The sequence below is a fragment of the Odontesthes bonariensis genome, chromosome 4, assembly GCF_027942865.1.
Source record: "Odontesthes bonariensis isolate fOdoBon6 chromosome 4, fOdoBon6.hap1, whole genome shotgun sequence".
In the NCBI taxonomy this organism is placed as follows: domain Eukaryota; kingdom Metazoa; phylum Chordata; class Actinopteri; order Atheriniformes; family Atherinopsidae; genus Odontesthes; species Odontesthes bonariensis.
Window position 1 is genome coordinate 35,533,628 of NC_134509.1, and position 13,991 is coordinate 35,547,618.

Here is a 13,991-nt window from a genome sequence, read left to right on the forward strand (position 1 = left end):
GACAGATTATGTGACAGTAACGTGAATAATAAAATAAAAATAAAATAAAGCAGCTAATCATTATGAGCTGACAACTCGTTAACAAGCCCAAAACTGTGCTACATTGGTGGAAATAAATTTTACATGATTCACAGCAATCATGACGTTCCCTGTTCAGGAGGGCGGGACTTTTCCGTAGAGGCAATAAAATACGTTGGTACCTTGATTGACACTCGTGTCGTCCAATCAGTGTTATTTCTATTACGACAACCGTGCTGTTGGACCTCAGCAGTAGTTTTGTGGTACTGACAAATATGTCGGCCTCAGGGAGTCTCTTGTCCACCAACGTTATGGGGATGTGAAAAGAGCTAATAACTATTTTGGATTATTTTCCCTTGGTTGTCATTTTGTCAACTTCTGCTTTCAGATACGCAGCATCCAGACAGATGCTTGCTGCTCAAGATAGTTAGAATACTAGATAGCTTCTGACACTAGCTAATAGTTATTAAGCTAGCTGTCTCTTGTGAACAAACGTCAATCGTATTGGTGGCAGGCTAGCCAGGCAGTCATTTATCTGAATTAGCTTAGCGCTTGAAGAGCTTTCCACCAGGATAAAACGTGCTTTGTGACACTGTCGAATGATTTTTTTATTGATTATGATGGACTTGACCATTCGGATCTGCTGATTATAATCACAAAAGGACACAACACGATCAAGACTGACACATCCCATTCAGCTTTTTGGATCCACAGTCATTGTAACTCCTTCTCAGGTGAGGTGAATTGTTAGCCTGCTGCTAGCCAGGGCAAGTACCCGAGTAGCTTACGGCTAGTTAATGTTGCACGGAGAGAATATCATACTGCAACGTTATACTGAGCCTTAACAGCCACATGATGTCGAAAGGATAAATCTGTTTATCTTATATGGAATTCATGTAAATGATATGCAGTAAGTTAACAATTGAAGGCTGAATCCTCTTGAATCCTAGAAAATTCCATTATCGGCTTCTGCTGTGACTCGGTAGTGTTATCTCCAGCATAGGTTTGTCTATTATTACGTACTCTATTACCAGTTATATAAACGTTAGTGTATACTAATATTTATGCTATAGCTCCACTTGCTTCTCAGCCCAGTGTAATGTTCTGAGTCCCCACCCCGGCTTCTGTATGATCAACAGCCCAGTGTGGGCTGAATGTCGCTCTCGTGTATGTACATAATGCAACATTATGCCAAATTTTGGTAAACTAAATTTAGCATATCGGATATCCAGCCTCTTTAGCCACTGCACATCATATGTCACGCCCATATGAAGAATGGATTCCCACCGCGTTTCAGAAATAATTGAACTCATGACGTGTAATTTGTGTTATACTCAGCCCTCACGTTTATTCGTGCAGGTTGAGTGCTGTTGTAAATGTCTTAAAAGAGCAACCCTGTCGGCCAAAACGTGTCCACCGACCTGTTAAAGCGAGCAGTGCTGGGCCGTTTGGCTGACTTGGTCACCTGGCCCAGATATCGGGCATCCTCTTTTCAACACAAGATATATTAACCACTCCGACCATTTTGGTTCAGCGCTACAAAAATGGCAATCCAGAATTGGAGACTTGATGTTGAAAAATTATATTTTGGCATATGTGGGTAAAAGACATCCTTTTGCCGCCGTGGTGCATACTGAGTAACTACCGTCACTGCTGCGGTCCATACACACCCAGTATTTCTGTATTTACGCGCTGGCAACGCTGTAGACCTTTTCATATGTAAGGATGTGCCAGGGGGTTGGGAATTTCCTACTATGTACATGATTTCAGAGAGAAGATTCTTCCCCAGGTGTAAGGTTGCAATGTCTTGCAGATGAAGTGCAGCATTGATCAGATAACATGATGAGGAAATTACTGATATCTCTGTGGAGTTTGAATGAAAGCAATTATAGCTTTTTAATCCTCTGACTACACTATACTCAGTGTGAGTGAATTGAAACATTTAATAAAGTAAAGATTTGTTTTGTTGTGATTGATTGAATGGTTTGCACCCCTAAATTGAGTTCTTGGTTTTAACAGCATGTAAAAGTAAATTTGTATGTTAATACCAAGGAATGCTAGTATAATGGAACATTGCAATGTTACAGTCCTTAAAGGGATAGTTCGCCTCTTTTGACATGAAGCTGTATGACATCCCATACTAGCAATATCATTTATGAACATTTTCTTACCCCCTGTTGCATACTGTGAGCCGAGTTCCAGCTTCGTTTTGGCGTTGACGAAAGTAGTCCGGCTAGTTGGCTGGGGTTTAAAAAAATAAAGCGTTTTGCTTTTCAAAACAATATGCGTTCAAAAGAGTAATACATTTGCATCACAAAATAGTTGTCCAGGAAAAAGTCGGACCTCACAATCGCTTGGTGCTATTTTCTCTCCCTTCGTATCACTGCTTGCTGCCACCTGCCGACAGCCGCACGTGTTACGGTGTTTACTGCTCGGTTTGCACGGTCTTCACAGCACGCAGTGATACAAAGGGAGGAAAAAATAGCGCCAAGCGATTGTGAGGTCTGACTTTTTCCTGGACAACGATTTTGTGATATATTGCTAGTATGGGATGTCATACAGCTTCATGTCAAAAGAGGCGAACTATCCCTTCAATGTTGCCCTTGATATGTCATAATGTGCCCCATGTCCTGACTTGGCCAAGTTTAGAAACATGTTGGCTAATACATTTTCGATAGCAAGGTTTATGATAAGGTTTCGATAGCACACCTTTATGTCTAAACAGAGCTTGCAGTTGAAGCCTGTTCTAAGATAAACTGCTTGATACAATAAGACATTAGAAGCTACATATCTCTTTATTTTTTTGAGAGGCTTATCAGTAATTGTATGATGCATTATTCCTGATTAAAATGCAATGATAACCTACATTAGAAATAGCATAAGAAATTTAGTATGCTAGTTGACAAGTAATACCAATATTGCTGAACATCATGTATATTGTATGTCAAATGCATCTTTAGATCAGTTGATGTGAACATTACTGTTACTTCACTCCTGAATCTTGATTTCATAAATGACTTAAGTGTTGTTTTGATGCAACAAAAAGAAAAGGGTCGCTTTAGTTTCCTCTTCACCGCAGTGTCCTCTAAACATTTCACCCCTGTCATTTTCCTACTGAGCTACAAATGAAACATTACTGGTGGTCAGGAAAACTGGTCTTAAAGTGATAGTTCGGAGTAGATTCACCCTAGGGTCATTTGAACCGTGACATCCAGCCAAGTAGCCCACCCGAAGTTTTTACGATCTTGGCTGAACATCAGCTGAGTTACTGAGTTATCCTGAATAGCTTAGTACAAGGGTTAATGGACCCTGGCAGTATCTCCAAAATTACCACACTAAAATCACATGCCATGACACCAAAATTCTACAGTAGTACAAATATGGTCTGTACTCACAAAACGATGCATTTGGAAGTTTGTACATAGTCCGGGAGTTTATTATTATCAACACAAGCCTAATAGCTTCTCTGCTGCTAAAGCTGCGTCGACGTCACTTCCTTGATCTGGGAGCTTCAAAGTAAGATGAGGGTTGATCTACTACTGTAGACAACAAAGCAAGGCTGCTCAATTTCTCCATTGATAAAATAAATTCACAACTCTACAACATAAAAATGCATAAAAAATCATGTAGAATATAGCATATACTTTGTTGTCTACAGTAGTAGATCAACCCTCATCTTACTTTGAAGCTCCCAGATCAAGGAAGTGACGTCGACGCAGCTTTAGCAGCAGAGAAGCTATTAGGCTTGTGTTGATAATAATAAACTCCCGGACTATGTACAAACTTCCAAATGCATCGTTTTGTGAGTACAGACCATATTTGTACTACTGTAGAAGTTTGGTGTCATGGCATGTGATTTTAGTGTGGTAATTTTGGAGATACTGCCAGGTTCCATTAGCGCTTAAGCTATTCGGGATAACTCTGTAACTCAGCTGAAGTTCAGCCAAGATCGAAAAAACTTCGGGTGGGCTACTTGGCTGGATGTCACGGTTCAAATGACCCTAGGGTGAATCTACTCCGAACTATCACTTTAAAGGATAAGACCGGTTTTTTGACATTGGGCCCTTGATTTCACATTATAACATGATGTTCTACTCACCCCTGCTTGTTGTTGGTCATTTGGAGCTGTTCCGAAGATATTCGCGAGGCGTCTGGCTGCTCTCTTGAGATATTCGGCCATGAAACGGTTTCCTATGGGCAAGCTTATACAGGCACAAACTATGCTGTTTATAATTTATTAATTACTGTACACTAGCACTGATAACGTGGAGGTGCGTCGCTTACTTAAAAAAATCCGGGTTACTGTAATTTTGAATTTTAGCCGAATGAATAAATAGGCAGCAGGTCTGTGGGCTGTCTGTGGTAGTAGCACGACGAGGACGTCAGTAACACCCACTTTACGACAAAAAAAATCAAAATTACAGTAACCCGGATTTTTTTAAGTAAGCGACGCACCTCCACGTTATCAGTGCTAATGTACAGTAATTAATAAATTATAAACAGCATAGTTTGCGCCTGTATAAGCTTGCCCATAGGAAACCGTTTCATGGCCGAATATCTCAAGAGAGCAGCCAGACGCCTCGCGAATATCTTAGGAACAGCTCCAAATGACCAACAACAAGCAGGGGTGAGTAGAACATCATGTTATAATGTGAAATCAAGGGCCCAATGTCAAAAAACCGGTCTTATCCTTTAATAAGGAGCCTTTTTCTACTAACGGACAGAAACAATAACATTTGTTAACTTGGAAGAACCATAGTCTTCTACCTACATGAATATTCCAAATTAATTGAAAATTTAAATTACTGACAGCATAATTGGTTAGCAGGAGTGTTATGGTAAACAGAATTCACGTTTTGGTACGAACTTCAGCTTTGGATTTTAAGTAGAGCAGTTTTCAAAAGATGGCAATGTTTAGAAGTGCTCAACGCTGTTTCTTGTGATGGATGTAAAAGTTAAGGTACTACTTCTCTTAAGCCCACTGGGACCATGGTCTCTTCTGTTTTGGTGTTAGTGATAGACATATACTTTATCGAGGCGACCGTGGCTCAGTGGTTAGAGTCGGTCGTCCAATAACCGAAAGGTTGGCAGGTTCGATTCCCACTCTCGCCACTCAAGAACATTGGTGGAACTGACAGTTGGAGGGGTGTCAGTCCACCTCCTTGTGGAACGCTGTGAATGGCCGCCCACCGTTCCAGGTGTTGTGTATGTGAAAAATGCAATGATTTTAGTGGGTTTTTGGATGTTTAGAGTTAGGGCAGGGTAGCGCTACTGATATCCTGAATAAATTCAATTCAAATTCAGAAGATTGCAATTCGATTTTTGATTAGATTCAGTATAGATTCAATATAATTCATTTTCATTACAAATTTGGCTTGGCTGTAAAAGAGATTTTCACAAACATAATTGCAAAAAAAACAACTGTATGATAAGATACATGATTAAAAATTTCACTTTGCTTTTTGTCAAGTCCTCTCAGTCAGCATACTTTCTACATCTAAAATACTGTCATACACCTGCTCTCATGTTTGGCAGTGTCAGTGTTGCTGTTTCTGTGATGTTTTCCCTCCTTATAGAGAGTACCATCTCCCTGACGCGTGCAAGTATCAAGTTGCTCAATGTCGCAACACCAGTCATGTGAAACTTGTCAACAAGATTCCAAATGGAGATGATGCCGACAACTGCATATAATGAAAATCTAATCAAGGATTTTAATTGATATTGAATTTTTCAAATGAAAATAGATTTAAATCTAAAAAAAATGTAAATTTATTTGTTAACCCAGCCCTATGTACGTATGTCTGTATGACAATGTGCAACAGGCAGTCAGTTACTTGTCAAAGTAGTATCTGAAGGAGCTACTCTATTATGTATGACATGATGAATGGATGTGATCTCAAAATTCTACTGGAAATGTGCATTGGTTCATTTGTTGAGTTAGTTGCATTTTTTTTTCTTTTTTAATGATTAATTGATTCATGCATTAGTCTTAATTGGTTAAATAACCAAACCACATTCCTCTAAAACTTGTCATTTACAAGGACTGGGCTCAGAATAATGAAACAAGCAGCCAATGTTCAAAAAGATTAAAAGACCTTCAGAAAGCATGGACAAGTATTGCTAAAGACCCCTTTTATAAAATTACGCAAAGTCTGGCTTGGAAGGAAAATATGAAGAAAAGGTTATGGAAAGCTAAAGACTTTTTCACTGTACTGTATTAGAGCCTACTCATCTGTTTTTTTTCTTTCTTTCCTTTACTGCTGTAGGTGCAGCATCGGAGTTTTCTGACCCCGGACAGTCCACTGAATTTCTCTAACACCTGTTTCATCCACATAGATATATTATCATCATCATCAGCAGCAAGGAAACTGATTGGCACTGTGGGGGGAAAGTGCCTGTATCCTCTTAAGGAAGGATACTCCATAACTTCAAAGCTGAAGATACAACTGCCCTTTGGAAATACCCTTTGTTTTTACCTTTACGACCACTCCTGATTGATACGGTTGTTATTAGGAAGTTGTTCCAGAGAGGCTGTATCCTCCAAGGGATTACAAGAGGGTGTTATCCAAGCCTCAGTACTCGTTTCAGGGGAAGGAGGTAGGGGGAAATCCTTGGAGAAGAAGATAAAAAAGAAAACTGCCTGTTGCCAGGAGGCTGGCGGTTATGTAACTAAAAGTCACTGTCAGCCACTAACACAGTGGAACAAGAAAACCAGTTGAGGATGGGAGTAGTAATGTGCTGCCATTGCTAGCTGATATGAGATAATATTCTCTGTTGGAATTCCAGATCAACACTGTAGTTGTACCAATTTCTCAGCAATTTCATGTACATGGAAAGTAATGGATGATATGCTGAAATTTTCGCCATGGTATTTTGGAAAGAACCATACAATCACTTCCTGCTCTCTGCCTTCCAATAATATCCGTGATGCAGCTGGCAGGTGAGGTGGTTTAAATCGCCCACTGGCGGGGTTTGGAGATGTCTCGACACAGGAAAACCAGACTACTGCATTGGCCTGCGTACAGACTGCTGTTTCTAATACAATTCCTGGACTAAAAACTTTTTTTTTCTCCTTTGAGAGAAAGGGTTTGCCATATTTTCATTTGCAAGACTTTTTCTCAAACTTCCCTGAGGTCTTATCTTGTTTGCTGTAGACTAAACATTTTACCGAATATTTCACTACAGACTTTGCTACAAACAAGTCTAACACCAATATCTGACTGAATCTGATTCTAATCAAAAGCAAGGAGAGGAAGGAAAACCGCACCAAGTCAGAATATCATCCCAACTTTCCTCCTCTTTTTATTTATTTCTGCTTAATTTAAGTTCAATCTGTTGCTTTTGCCTCTTCTCCCATGTCTCCAAGTCATTTACCAGAACAAGTCTACCTCCGCCTACATACCTCACCATATCCCCATCTGAAGACCAATCAAGCTAGATCTGTACACATCAGGGGTGATGCTCTTCGGCCGATCTTTGTGTCAGGATTCTATTGGACTTTAATAGTATCTTAGAAGAACTTAGTGTGTTTTAACAAAAGGGTCCAAATACATTTTTTTCCACATCTATGTAATAGGTATTTTTGTTTTTATTGTACTTTTTAAAAATACAATATTGATTTATGAAAATAATTGACTTTTTTTTTTCGTCAGCTAACTTATTTGTTGCACAGTTGTAGGCAAATACATAAACCTAGTTCCTCTCCAGAGAGTTGTTCGAACACACTCCTCTGGCTAATAAGTGGCTTATGCCTTCCCACCTGTTTTTTTTTTCTGTCAGATTAGGAAACAAGGCTTTTACAGCAGAAAGACTCATAAACTCCTTCTAATCTCACACACCGTAGATGAGGGTTGATGTAGGAAAAGGGTTCACTCTTACTCTCAATTGATATTTTCCTATTTTCCACCTGAATGAGGAAAGCCCCAAGTATTTCTTCATCGCCTTTGATCTGTCCTGTCCCTGTCCTTGTTTTTTTTTTTTTTTTTTTTTTTTTGGTCAACTCATCACTCATTCATTCACACTGGAACATTTATCTTTGAATAACAGATTCTTTGACATAGCAGTGAATGAGCAATCTCACCAGTAACCCTGCACAGGAAGTGATGCCAGGTAGCAGTAGTAAGAGTGGAGGACGAGGTCCGTCCTCGTCACCTCTCCCTCATGCTGTGGTTCCACCCAGCAGACCTCTGCGACCCTCCCGCTACGTTCCAGTGTCAGCAGCCACCTTCTTCCTCGTTGGCTCCACCACGCTCTTCTTCTGCTTCACGTAAGTGGCAAGGTTTAATTTGTATTGCTTTAAGTGGCACTGAAGAAATAATGCCCTTTGCCTGAGTTACAGGCCAGTTTAGGCGCATCCATGTACATGGGCAGGATTGGTACCCCGCAGAATTATATGTACTCCTCTTATACTGTCTCTTTGGAGCTTACGCTTACTATATGTACAGCAGCAGTAGTAAACGTGTTCGGTGTGTCTCTACTCAAGTTTTTCACACCTTAATTTCTGTCTGTCTGTCTGTTGAAGAAAAAAAATTATAGACTTGAAAAAAGCAAGGACTTTGCCTACATTTTAAACCTCATGTGCATGAGCGGCTGGTGTTTACAGTGGGGAAAAATAAGTATTTGATACACCGTCGATTTTGCAAGTTTTCCCACTTACAAAGAATGGAGAGGTCTGTAATTTTCATCGTAGGTACACTTCAACTGTGAGAGACAGAATCTAAAAAAGAAATCCAGAAAATCACATTGTATGATTGTTAAATTATTAATTTGCATTTTATTGCATAAAATGTATTTGATCACCTAGGAAGAGTTCTGGCTCTCACAGACCTGTGAGACAGTTGGTCTTTAAGAAGCCCTCCTATCCTCCACTCATTACCTGTTTTAATTGGACCTGTTTGAACTTGTTACCTGTATAAAAGACACCCGTCCACACATGCAATCAATCAGACTCCAACCTCTCCACCATGGGCAAGACGAAAGAGCTGTCTAAGGACACCAGGGACAAAATTGTAGACCTGCACAAGGCTGGGATTGGTTACAGAACAATAGGCAAGCAGCTTGGTGGGAAACCAATAACTGTTGGTGCAATTATTAGAAAATGGAAGAAACTCAAGATGACTGTTAATCTCCCTCGGACTGGGTCTCCATGCAAGATCTCACCTCGTGGAGTATCAATGATCATGAGAAAGGTGACGGATCAGCCCAGAACTACACGGGAGGACTTGGTCAATAACCCGAAGAGAGCTGGGACCACAGTCTCAAAAATTACTATTGGTAATGTACAACGCCATCATGGATTGAAATCCTGCAGGGAAAGATAAATGTTCTAGTGTGAATGAATGAGTGATGAGTTGACCAAAAAAAACAAGGACAGGGACAGGACAGATACAAAGGCGATGAAGAAATACTTGGGGCTTTCATCATTCAGGTGGAAAATAGGAAAATACTCTGGATCACCAAACTCTGAGAGTAAGGTTCTAAGGTCCGTGAGGTCCTCCTGCTCAAGCTAGCACATGTTCAGGCCCGTGGCAGGAGGCATGGGAGAAGGTCATGTGATCAGGTGAGACAAAAATAGAACTTTTTGATATAAACTCTACACGCCGTGTTTGGAGGAAGAAGAAGGATGAGTACAATCCCAATAACACCATCCCAACTGTGAAGCATAGGGGTGGAAACATCATACTTTGGGGGTGCTTTTCTGCAAAGGGGACAGGACGACTGCAATGTATTGAGGGGAGGATGGATGGGGCCATGTATCGAGAGATTTTGGGCAACAACTTCCTTCCCTCAAGAGCATTGAAGATGGGTCGTGGCTGGGTCTTCCAGCAGGACAATTACCTGAAACACAAAGTCAGGGCAACTAAGGGGTGGCTCCGTAAGAAGCATTTCAAGGTCCTGGATTGCCCTAGCCAGACCTGAACCCAATAGAAAATCTTTGGAGGGAGTTGAAACTCCGTGTTGCCCAGCGACAGCCTCGAAGCCTGAAAGATCTGGAGAAGATCTGTATGGAGGAGTGGGCCAAAATCCCTGCTGCAGTGTGTGCAAAACTGGTCAAGAACTACAGGAAACGTCTGATCTCTGTAATTGTAAACAAAGGTTTCTGTACCAAATATTAAGTTCTATTTTTCTATTGTATCAAATACTTATTTTTTTCAATAAAATGCAAATTAATTATTTAACTATCATACAATGTGATTTTCTGGATTATTATTTTTTTTAGATTCTGTCTCTCACAGTTGAAGTGTACCTACAATGAAAATTACAGACCTCTCCATTCTTTGTAAGTGGGAAAACTTGCAAAATCGGCGGTGTATTGGATACTTATTTTCCCCACTGTATCTGATATGCTATATATTGCTATATATATATACAATAATCTTAGTGTTAGATTGAAATTCAGTTTAGTCAGGACAAAGTAAGTTGCTAGCCCATAAATTGTGTTCACAATCCGTGTCACAACAGATCCTACATCTCAAGGAGTGACATTTGACCCCAAGGTAATTAATAATGAGTCTATTGCTCTGAAAATGAGACAGAAACTTCAGAATTCAATCATTTTTTCAATTCACTCCCTATGCCTCTGATTTTCAAACATTAATGAGACAATTGGAACAACCGATCTCTCTAGAAGAACTTTCTCATGCTATAAAATCCCTCCAATCTGGTCGAAGTCCTGGCCCTGGCCTTAAGAAAACTAAGGACCCCTTGATTGTGCATCATATCGCCCAATTAGCCTTTTAAATGTAGATTACAAGATAAATTATTGGCAGCACAACTTGAATCAGTTCTCCCATCAGTTATATTATCTGACCAAACAGGAGTTCCTTGTTCCTTTAAAGATCTGGAACCAGTTTAGATGCCATTTTGGTTTTCAGATGACATCTTTTTCCAGCCCAATTACTTCAAACCCTGCCTTTCAACCATCCCTTGTTTGGTCAAGTTTGGTCTCCCAAAACATTTTTTTTAAATATTTGCAAATTAGGAATTATGTGTGCGGACCCTCGGTTCCCAGCTCTCCCGAGCGAAACACTACTCAACATGTTTCCCACCCCTCTTCCTGCCATCAATCCACGTGATTGGTTCAGCGCGGCACAAGTCTCGTTGTCATTGGCTTTTTGTATTGTCTGTCAAAAGATGGACGAATGTAATCTATGAAAAAGTATTTAAACCATGTTTCATATCTCTATCGAGGAATAACTTTTCCTCGATAGGTATCGTTATCGTTTTATCGCCCAGTCCTATAAAGAGTTCATCCATTTCACCACTTAACCCTACCAAATAGCACACATGCATTCAATAGAAGTGGAAGCTTATCATACATACCACAGACTGGCCCGCCAACTGATCATATATTGAGATGTTTGTTTATTTATTTATTTATTTTTTACATTTCTTCAGTATACTTCAGAAAGCTGCAAAGAATGCCTATAGCACTCTCACCTGTATGATACAGTGTAGTCAACTAAGAATGAACTTTTTCCCCAATGAGGAAGTGGTAGTTACTGGACATAATTTAGCTTTAGGTGATTATGTCCATAAACATGCTACTATCAGCAAATAGCTGCATTTTGCAAGGAAAATACATACTAATTTTGGTACAAAAATTATGGATACCGGTTTCATGTTCTTCTTCCAACACATCAGTGTGGCTTTCTGTCTGTGTGTTTGCCAGAGAATGAGAGTGAAAAAAGTAAAAAAAAAAAAAAAAAAAAAAAAAAGAAGCCATAGTAAGAGTGACACATGAAAATGGTAGAATGTGAAAACGTCAGATTGACAGGTGTGAGTGTGTATAGGACAGCCCGCCTCTTGATTTGTGTTTGTACATATATGTGTGAGAAAATCTAATCTGTGTGGTGGGCAGTCAGCTCTGTGCTTAGATTAGTGAGGAGAAATTAGGCCAACATCTGTCACCCTGACAAAAGCCCATCATCCAGTCTGTCACTCTTTCTTCCCCGTTCACTTGGTCACTGTTCCATTAATAGAGCCCAGAAAAAGGCTGGTAACAGCTTTATCTTTCAATAATAACACAGAAGTGACTACGAAACATCCTTTCAGACTATGAAGTTTTCCATGAATTTTCAAAATGACACCCCCTTGTTTTTTCAGTTTTTGTTTTTTGTTTCATAACTGAACAATATACAAGAAAACTAGATTCATTATAGTGATATAATCCATCTTTCTGGATTGTTAAAGATATCAATACAGTTGATATGGCCAAATGCAAATGGGTCCTCTTAGTGGGTCCTTAGTTTTATTCCAATCTTAGCTCTGTTCTGCCTCACAGCAACAGTTACTGATTGAGGGTGAAGTCCATTAGGTAGTTGTGAATCCTGAGCAGCAGTTGTCACACGTGGCTGACCTAGTATGGGATGTGTACGACAGTTCCAACAGTGTAATGCAAGGTTTGGTTTGTAGATGCAAAATCATGAAGGGATTAACATTCATTCACAAGATTCTACTGCTTTGGTCAGCCTCAAGCAGATCTGGGCCACACATTTTTAAAGATACTCAATGATCTTTATTTCAGGGGTGAACTCTGCTTGTTACTCTTGTTATTCCATTGTTATTCCATGTAGGAAGTCACTGAATGTTAGAACATTTCTTTGTTAGAAATTTCCCATCAGTTAACATGAGGAAACTGTTCATAATGAAAAATGTGTGATGAGAGGCTGGAGTCTGTCCAGTTGACATTGTGAAAGTGTCAAAGTCAGTTATTGGTAGGTTTCAATACGAAAACATGGCATTAACCATCATAACTTTAAGACTGTGAATATAATTATAAATTAAGTGACTGTAATGATTTTATCATTATTTCTCATCTCAGAGAAATGTAAATTTTAATACTAAGTGGACTAAAGAATTTTCAAGTGGCCAGCATTTCTGAGATGAGTTTGGGTATTGCCTGTAGTTGACACCTTGTATAAACAGTCCTCTCTTATACATTGCATTTTTTTTAACTTTGCTCTACAAAGCACTTTTCTTGAGTTTCTCATTTGTGTTCTCATAATGTGCTTCTTTGGGGCAATGTGGGCTTTAGTGGGGATTGAACCGCTGACCTTCCAGTTCAAAGATGACCACTATATCTGAGCCACACATGCTAAGGCCTGCATAATCATTAGGCAGCACCACATCTAAATTGTCATTGTTACACTTTTTCTGATAAATACAGAGAGAGAAGTAAATAAAGAAAAACATGTTTACTTGTTAAACATTCAGGGTTGAGGTGAAGTAATATTTTGGCCTGACTGAGATTTGTGTTTGCTCTACAATCTATTTATTTATTAATTTTTAAAATTATGCTCAACTTGGCTTGTTAGACTTTGCTCATGTTAACCAAAAGATCAGGATGTTGTATCCAAAACCAGAGCTGAAACACCATAACTGCCATCGAGTTATTATTATAAATAGTATACTGTACTATTATTTACTGAATTCCATATATACAGTCCCAGCTGTCCGTAATTCTCTCTACAACATTAAATGTGTGCCAATCTATTGCTGAAAATTGTTTCTTTAAAAAAATGTACAAAATACTTTTGGAGTCAGGTTTTCTAAAAACTACAGTGTCCTCCTAAAAATTTAGGCAGTTGTTTATTTGTGATAGTCAAACACAGTGTTGTTCATGTTTCAGGTGTCCGTGGCTTTCAGAGCGTTTCTCAGTAGCTGTTCCCATCTACAATGGAGTTATTTTCTTATTTGTTTTGGCTAACTTCTGCATGGCTACATTCATGGACCCTGGCATCTTCCCAAGAGGTGAGTGATTTGTTGGTTGAAAGACGATATGTGTTCTTCAAAAACTTTGGCCAATATTTTTATTTATTTATGTATTTTTTCAAATAAATGAATTCATTCTTGTATCAGAGATATAAAAAAAAGAAAACTGAGAGCAGTCCATTGTTTTGGCAGATTCATAGCAACATTAATAATAAACACGTGAAGACCACCTGTTATTGACTCTCATGTCCAGTATAGGC

At 39.3% G+C, this 13,991-nt stretch overlaps 1 protein-coding gene across 1 annotated transcript in view; it reads left to right on the forward strand.

Moving 5' to 3' along the window:
* The first annotated feature begins 289 nt into the window (after positions 1-289).
* Positions 290-13,991, forward strand: part of zdhhc5a (zDHHC palmitoyltransferase 5a) — a 46,382-nt gene continuing 32,680 nt past the window's right edge. Inside the window, exons 1-3 of the mRNA XM_075464108.1 lie at positions 290-752; positions 6,285-8,284; positions 13,649-13,770. Of these exons, the coding sequence (XP_075320223.1) occupies positions 8,085-8,284; positions 13,649-13,770 (322 nt within the window). The 5' untranslated portion in view covers positions 290-752; positions 6,285-8,084. The remainder of the gene's footprint in view (positions 753-6,284; positions 8,285-13,648; positions 13,771-13,991) is intronic.